Source organism: Lagopus leucura, unplaced genomic scaffold (genome assembly GCF_019238085.1).
Source record: "Lagopus leucura isolate 7727_CA_CO unplaced genomic scaffold, USGS_WTPT01 Super-Scaffold_73, whole genome shotgun sequence".
NCBI lineage: Eukaryota > Metazoa > Chordata > Aves > Galliformes > Phasianidae > Lagopus > Lagopus leucura.
Genome location: NW_024962252.1, coordinates 99,719,749 through 99,728,059, shown reverse-complemented (window position 1 = coordinate 99,728,059; position 8,311 = coordinate 99,719,749). Strand labels below are relative to the sequence as shown.

General features: G+C 57.1%; 1 protein-coding gene across 1 annotated transcript; it reads left to right on the top strand.

The window, feature by feature from the left end:
- Positions 1–162: 162 nt before the first annotated feature.
- Positions 163–5,870, top strand: FBLN7 (fibulin 7). Its single transcript, XM_042875308.1, has 8 exons — positions 163–252; positions 1,617–1,776; positions 2,703–2,873; positions 3,065–3,190; positions 3,262–3,399; positions 3,473–3,610; positions 4,165–4,303; positions 4,430–5,870. The coding sequence occupies exons 1-8, from the start codon at positions 163–165 to the stop codon at positions 4,800–4,802; spliced, it is 1,335 nt and encodes a 444-aa protein (XP_042731242.1). The 3' UTR covers positions 4,803–5,870.
- The last annotated feature ends 2,441 nt before the right edge of the window (positions 5,871–8,311 follow it).

Sequence of the window (8,311 nt, the reverse complement as noted above, 5' to 3'; positions counted from 1 at the left end):
CGCCCGGCACCCGCCGTGCCGTTCGCCAGGGCTCGGCTTCCCCGGCCGCGGTGCGCAGGGCGGCGTGGGAGGGATAACTCATCCCAGCCAGGAGGCAGAGGTGCCGGGCGGAGGGAGCTCACCGCCTTCCTCCCGCCAAGAGCCCTGCTCGACCGCGGGACCATGGCTCCGGGGCTCCGCCGCAGCCTCCCTCTGCTGCTGCCGTTGCTGCTGCTGTGCCCGGCGGCACGGCTGGCCACGCCGGCGGCCCAGGTGAGCTCGTCCTCGTCTTCGTCCTCGCGTGGGTCTGGGCTATCCGCACGCGCGTCCTTTCGTCCCTCTGCCTCCCCGGAGCTGCGGGGTCTCGGGGATGCCTCCTGCGAGATCTCATCTGCTTTCCCTTCTCCCTAAAGCAGGAGGCTTAGAGCATGCTAAACGCACCCTCCCACCCCCCAACAACTCTTCGAATCCCCCCCTCGCAGTTCGATGCAATTTGTGTTCCCCGCCCCAGCAGGTGAGCCAAGCGGAGCACGCACGTCCCGCTGCAGCTCCGCTCCCTTCTCCGGCACCCGAGGCTGTGGGAGGGAGGCGTGAGCACAGAGGCTGTTAGTGCAAAGCAAAGCTTCGGTATTGCTTTTGTGTTGCTGTTTGTTTGTTTGTTTGTTTTTAAATTTCCCCGCACCTGAAATCGTGACCAAGTACGCCCAGAGCAAAAAGCAAAAAGCACCGCTGTTTTTATGGGAGAGCGGGGGTTTGTTACGGCTCAGCACCCCGCGGGGAGCTCCGCTGGCTCCTGAAGTTAAAATCAGACCTAACAAAGAGCTGTTTATTGAAGTGCGCGGGATGCCAGGCATCTATTTGCTTTTTCCTCCCTCTTCCTGTGCTGTGCACCCCAGAGCTGCCGGCAGGGCTCAGCTCATCCCCGGCAACCTTGAAACAGCCACGAGCAGCGGCAGGGGATGATGCTGAGTGCCTCGAGCACGCCGTTTGGGGCTGACTTTTCTTTTTTTCCTTTGCAAACCCTCGGTAGCTTTTTGCAAAGTGGATCAACCCCTGCCCCGCAGCTCTGTTTGCTCGGTCCCAGCCTTGGACCCATCTCCTTTTACCATCGCGTCGGAGCACAACACGGGGTTATGCACTCCCAAAAGGGGTTGTTCATCCCCTGCTCCACGTGCTTTGCAAATCTCCAGGCACAAAATTGACTCTGCTGTGCTCAGCTCTTGCTCTTTCCCTTTGGTTTTCAGTTAATTCCGCAGGAAACCTATAATAAAGATGCCCGTCGCCTGCATGAGTCAGTCCCTTGGTAACCATTAGCTTGCAGGCAGAAGTCCCACAAGTGTTTCTGGCCCCAGAAGAACTCACAAGACATCTGTTTTTCTATTATTTTCTAACATGGAAGTGGGACACGGCTCTAGATCCAGCAGGACGAGCTGTGGCATCTCTCCCAGGAATAACAAAGCTATCAGAGCGATGTGCTGCCACGTTAGGATGTAGCAGGCCACACCACAGCTAGGGATTTCCCACATGATGTTTGGGTTCAGAACCCCCGCGTTTGGCCAACGGGGGCAAATGACGGGACCTAGAGAAGCCTGGTGGGTGCTGGGGCTGTGGGTGCTGAATGCTTGTGGTGCCCGCAGGGCTGCCCAGGCAGGCAGCAGCTCCTGGCAGCTGTGCGGCAGATGCAGCAGCTGCTGAAGGGCCAGGAGACGCGCTTTGCCGAGGGCCTGCGCCTGATGAAGAGCCGCCTCAGCACGCTGCATGCAGCCCTGGCCAAGGCGGCCCCGGAGCCCACGCCTGGTGAGTGCCATGGGGGCTTTGGGATGATGGGTGAGCAGTGGGCTCCAGGGTCTTCTGTCATTTGGGGCTGGATGCTACCAATGAACCACTGTGGATCTGCCCGCTGACCCCATCCCACTGCTCTTGGAATTTCGTAGAATCATGAAGGTTGGAAAAGACCACTGAGATCATTCGGTGCAACCCCAGCCCACCCCACTGTGCCCACTGCCACGTCCCTCAGAGCCACAGCCCCATGGCTCTGGGACACCTCCAGGTGACCCCACCGCTCCCTGGGCAGCTGTGCCACTGCCTCACTGCTCTTTGGGAGAAGGAATTGTTCCTAGCAGCCAGCCTGAACCTCCCCTACTGCAATTTAAGGCTGCCACCTCTCATCTTGCAGCCTCCTTTCAGGTGGTTGCAGAGCCACGAGGTCTGCCCTGAGCCTCCTCTTCTCCAGACCGAACAGCCCCGGTTCCTCAGCCGCTCCCCATCACACTTGTGCTCCAGACCCCTCACAGCCCCGCTGCCCTTCTCTGGACACGCTGCAGCCCTCGGTGTCTTTCCTGCAGTGAGGGCCCAGCGCTGAGCGCAGCACTGCAGGTGCGGCCTCACCAGTGGCAGTGCGGAGGGCCGCTCACCTCCTGCTGCTGACACACGCCGGGGTGCCGTTGGCCTTCTTGGCCACCTGGGCACACTGCTGGCTCACGTTCAGCCGGCTGTCAGCTAACGGCCCTGCAGCCTTTACCTCCGCACAGCTTGCCAGCCACTGCCCCAAGGCTGCAGCACTGCGTGGGGCTGCTGTGGCCAAAGCGCAGCACCCGGCGCTTGGGCTTGGTGAAGCTCATCCGGTTGGGCTCAGCCCATCGATCCAGGCTGTCCGGATCCCTCTGTAAGGCCTTCTGTTCTCAGGCAGATCAACACTTCTCCCCCACTTGGTCTACTTGCAGTGTCCTGCCCAGCCCCACAGGCCCCTGCTGGCGGGCGAATGTTCGGCACCAAGTACCTGGTGGAGCACGAGGTGCACTTTGCCTGTGAGCCTGGCTTTGAGCTGCAGGGTTCCAGCACACGGATATGCCAGGCTGATGGCAGCTGGAGCGGAGAGGAGCCACGCTGCACAGGTACCACTTCCCTTCCTTGGGCTGGATGTGGCTACAGCTGTGGGAGCATTTCCTGGGCTCCAGATCTGGCTGCAAGTACAGATGCAACCTGGGTTATTGGAACAAGAGGGATTCTTGCAGTCCAAGTTTGGTGAAATATCAGGTTATGGTGCTGTTTCAAAATACATCAGACAAAACCTGGCTTTCTGCAGAGCTCAGCACGTGCTCCAGCAGCCCCTGCCAGAACGGCGGCACCTGCATGGAGGGACCAGGCCAGCACCGCTGCCTCTGCCCACCGCCGTGGAGCGGGGCCGCCTGCCAGCACCGCATGCAGACAGGTGGGTGACACAGGGTGCTCGGGTTGGGTGCGTGCTGTGTCCTGGCCTCACCTTTCCCCGGTGCCCTGCAGAGCCCCCAGCATGGAGTGCGACAGCCGATCCTGCCTTCAGCCGCAAGCCCCGCTGTGCCCAGGTGGAGCACGCCCAGCAGTGCCGCTGCGAGCCCGGCTTTCACATGAGCGGCACGGCCGCCGCCAGCCTCTGCCGGGGTAAGGGCTTACGGGGCTGCAGGGTGAGGAGTAAAGGGGCCGTGGGTGTGCAGCTCTGCTTGTTTCCCTGCAGATGTGGACGAGTGTGAGCTGTACCAGGCAGAAGGGGCCCCACGGCTGTGTGCCCACGCCTGCGTCAACCTGCCCGGCTCCTACCGCTGCGCCTGTCCCAGTGGGTACAGCCTGCTGGGCGATGGCAAGAGCTGTGAAGGTGAGGCAGCATGGGCAGCTTTCCCACCTTGCCCAACCTTGCGTGGTTGCCCCAAAAGGAGATCATAGTGAAAAATCTTACGTTTCCTCATTTTCAATGTGATTTCTGCTGCTACGCTATGTTTTCATAACATCTTGGTAACACTCCCAACACGCATCCGCGATAAAAGCCCTTGGTCTTACTGCTAGGTAAGCCGCCCTTACCTTACTTGGTGTGCTGACGCACTCAGCGAGCTTAGCAGAAAGTTAGGAAAACAAACCCATCGCGCTGCCCTAACCCCTGCTGGCCCTGGGCAGCAACAGTAGGAGAAGAGTAGGAGTTGATGGAAACTGAGATTTGGGAGTGAACTTAGTGATTATTTCCATCAGATCTGGGTTTGCAGCCTTACCCTGAAAGGGGCCAGTGCACGGTCAGGGCGGGATGCAAGTGGCAGAGTGGGAAACTTCCAGGCTTTCCTTATTCCTATCGAAGGTTTGCTCCACTTCACCTGTTTCCTGCCAAAACGCACCTGGAAATAAGGGTTTCCAGGTCTCTGTTGCCTGCCTGTTTTGCAGACATCGATGAGTGCGCTCTGTTGCGGGACAACTGCACGCGGGGCACAACGTGCATCAACACAGGTGGGGGCTTCCAGTGCGTCAGCCCCGAGTGTCCCCAGCCCGGCGGCAACATCACCTACGTGAAAACATCACCCTTGTGAGTGCGGCACGTGAGACCCGGCCCTGCTCTGTGCACAGGGCATCCCAACCTCTCAATCCCTCCTTGTGGTGAGGAGGACCACTGGGGGACCCCCCTGAACTTCTTCCTCTATTCCCTTTGCAGCCAGTGCGAGCGCAACCCCTGTCCGATGGATAGCAGATCGTGCCACCAGGCGCCCAAAACCATCTCCTTCCACTATCTGCCCCTGCCTTCCAACCTGCTGACCCCAACCCCGCTCTTCCGCATGGCCACGGCGGCGGCACCCGGCCGGCCGGGACCCGACAGTCTCCGCTTTGGCATTGTGGGAGGCAACAACCGGGGCCACTTTGTGATGCAGCGCTCGGACCGGCAGACCGGGGAGCTCATCCTGGTGCAGAGCCTGAAGGGCCCCCAGACCATCCAGGTGGATGTGGACATGTCCGAGTACCTGGACCGCACCTTTCAAGCCAAGCATCTCTCCAAAATCACGCTCTTCGTCTCTGCCTATGAGTTCTAGGGCAGACCAGGGGGCGGCTGCAGGGTTTGGATGCTCTCATGTGAGTGGCGGCTATGGTCCCTTTTCAGATGAAAGCACTACAGGTGCCACAAGCACTGGAGCCCTGAAGCCAGCTGTCCCCCCTCTGCACTGAGGTGATTTTGTCTGAGTCTCCAGGTGCTTTTTACACCCACCTCCATGGAAAAAGCAGCAAGCGACGTGCGACAAACTGCATGCAGGTTATCTGCTTGCTGAGTGCGGGAGCAGGGCGTTATTTTTGCTCACAGCTCCAGGAGGACATCCTATAACTTCTGCACCTACGTAACGCAATCAAGCAGGTAGAAACCAAGGTGCTTACTTCCTTTTTGATTCCTTTTTTGTAGGAAAGAAGCTAAGCCGGTGCTGTCAGCCCTCTTCTGCACTGGGCTGGGCTTGCTTCCCTCTGAACACCAAGACCCCCAGCTGGGATTTGCTGAGCGGAGCTCAAGCTCTTGGTGCTGCTTGGGGTGGTGGCAGCTGTGCCCTCAAGCCCTGAGGCTGTGTGGCACAACACGCTGCACCGCTCGGAGCATACGGAGAAGTTCTTCCCAGCCTCAGCTCCCAGGCCACACCTGAAGCACAAAGCTTGGGGTGGGACTGTCCAAAAGTGAGGTTGTTGCTCGGTTTGGGGTCAGCCATCCCGATGTCCCCAGAGATGCAGGAAGGACTCGGTGCCGTCCTACATGACGAGCTGGAGATAAGGGATGGTTGGAAGGCTGTCCCATGCCTTAATCCTCTTGGATGGGGTCATGCACCTGCATCCACCCGTGACCTGGCATGGACGTGCCATGGGGATCGCTTCAGCTGAGCACGGTGCCTGTCTTGCAAGAGCTCAGGGTGTGAATATCTCATTTTTTAACACCCCTTGTCCTCTTGCATGAATAGCTGTGGGGTCAGCTCCCGCCATGGTACTGCAACACGTGCCCAGGGCTGGCACTACTGTGGTGCTCACCTCTGCTCCCCAGTGCAGCGCTTGTGCATGTAAACCACAAAAACATTATGCATGTGTCTTTCTCATTTAGTACAATTAAAGGATGATATAGCCTCTGAGTAGGTGCAGAGCAGAATAAAGTATCCGCAGCGCGTGTAGGGTGTGCTCACCCACAGCCAACTGGGGCTGGGTTCTGGGGTTATAGGGCTGTAACTTGTCCTTGTTGTTTCTGTTCTCCTGCTTTACGCTGCTGGGGAGGGAGGGATAGGAGAGGAAGGAAGTGTGGGGATGTGCCAATGAAGACAGGCACGGGGAGCTGCTGGGAGGCTGGCGAGCTGCGTGATCAAAGTACCCCAAGGTTTGGGTGGAAAAGCTTCAGGGCCATGCAGGAGGAAAGAAAACACAGCAGAGCAGGGCTTTGCAATGACACCTGGTAGCTCTTCAAAAAGGAGCTTTCTTTTCTTGGGAACTTAGCCCAGATTTAAAGAAATCTTGCTCCGAGGATAAAGAAGTCCATACGCTAAGGGGAAAGGGATTGAAAAGTACAAGTGAAGAACCTGGTTTGAAGCAAACTGTCCTCCTTGGGTTCTGCAAGGAGCATTCTGCATGGAGAGCTGGTCTCCTCCTTCCCCTCTCCTTGGTGTTCCAACACAAGGCACCTGCACTGCCTCATGTGCCATGTGAACCAGGGGGAACTGAACTATGCCTTGAAAAGGGGCTGGCAGATTCAGACTAGCACAGTCTGGGGGCTGAAGGGAACACCAACCACCTGCCGGATTTCAATGGCAGAGCCCGAATCCTGCCCACAGCCAGGCGGGACGGATGAAATGCACCTCGGCTGGGAAGCAGGAGAGGATGACTTTGTGAATAGTTTCCATCTGATGCTTTAGCTGGCTGATGAGGCTGGGGATGGCTGTTTGGACCTTTGCGTTGGAGGTTTTCACTGCAGAGTAATCCTTCACTGACAGCATTTTCCCAGTTCCCAAGGCCAGGGTGAACAGGTTTCCTCTCTTCAAGATGCACTGAGACACAGGGGACTGGCACAGGGACGTGGAGGAGCATCTCTGATCTGCTTGCAAAGTGGTGCCCATCCTCCCAAGTGTTTCTGGCCTGCCCCAAGGGCCTGAGGATCGGAGCTGGGAAGCTTATATGTCTCACAGCCTTAGCTGGATGCAGATCTCTCTTTCAGCCCCAGAAAAGTTTCAGGTTGGCTCTGCTGTGCCTGGACTGGGCTGGAAACCTCTGGCCAGCATTTGAGCTGACTAAAGGAGATTTTTCCCCCTCCCAGAGCAGCAACTGCAACATCTTGCAGCCTGGAATGTGCAGTGTGAAGCTCTTCTGGCCCTGGTAAATACAACTTCTCCTTGGGATAATAACATTTTAGAGCCCAAGAAATAGCTAGGTTTGCCTCTGCTCCCCTGCTGGCACTAAAGGCAAGCAGTCCATGTGCAGCTGGCTCCAGATTTGCTCTGCATGCCCTGGGAGAGCCCCAAAGCCACCGTTCCACCCCTCGAAGGGCTGGTGAGAGCCCTCCCCTGCTCAGGAAGGACAGTAATCCCCAAATCTAAATGTATAGAGAGATTCCTGGAATATCTACCAGACCAAATATGTTTATAGAAGGAAAGAGGCACCCAAATGATTTTTTTTCCCCCTCAGAAACAAAACATCAAGACTTAACCTTGGCTATGGCCCTGGACCTCTTGAACGTTTTACCCAGTGACCTGTACCATTCCCTTTCCCCTTTTAGGGAGGGAATGATAGCAGCATTAAATGGAGGAGGATCCTTTTCACAGCGCTGTCTCAGAGAGGATTCTCTCCAGGTTTCCTTACAAAGCTTCCTGGAGTTGCTCTGTCTGCTCTTGGCCTCCCAGTTCAGAAGAGAAGAATTCTGTATCTCTCAAAAAGCCCAGAATGACTTCGCATGCCTCGCTGCTTCAAATCCTGAGAGGCATGCTGGGATTTCAGAGCTGGGATTTCACCTCTAAGGCTCTCTCTGGAGTCACCTTGCCATGGTCTGCACTGCACTGAGGCCTAAAGAGATGACCTGATGCTTGTAGCACTGGCCTTCCCAAGTGACCCTCCCCTCTGGCTCGTAGCGGAGCCAGAAGAACAACCTGGAGGCCAACACTGTCTGCCCATGCACATCCAAGTCCATCCCAAAAGCTGCTGGATGGAGAAGGAAATAGCATCTTGTTCCAACTGCTTCCCACTTGGCAGCCTGTGGAAATCCACAGCGCGTGGGGCATGTGCACAGCTGCAGACCGTGCTGACAATCCATCAGCTGCAGCAGGCATGGTAGGTGTATCCCAGCAAGGAGGGATCGAGTAATTTCATCCCAGGGCACATGGGAATAGGGTGCTGGAATGCCACTGTGGGCATCCCTCCTGCTCTCTCAAGTGTCTGTGTCCACACAGGACATCTCAATGTAAGGCTGCCCAGGAAAGGGGTCTTAAGACAAACCCTGGCAACCCAACGAATGGCCTAACCTTGTAGGTGCCATTGGACCAAACAGACCCTCAGCCTAACAAGAGAGAATCCCCACAAGCCAGAGGTGACAATT

Excerpts from the sequence above, each read along its gene's own strand:
- FBLN7 (XM_042875308.1), top strand. The coding sequence starts at position 163 with ATGGCTCCGGGGCTCCGCCGCAGCCTCCCTCTGCTGCTGCCGTTGCTG. Across the intron at positions 253-1,616 it reads TGGCCACGCCGGCGGCCCAG|GGCTGCCCAGGCAGGCAGCA; the intron begins GTGAGCTCGTCC and ends TGGTGCCCGCAG. Across the intron at positions 1,777-2,702 it reads GGCCCCGGAGCCCACGCCTG|TGTCCTGCCCAGCCCCACAG; the intron begins GTGAGTGCCATG and ends GTCTACTTGCAG.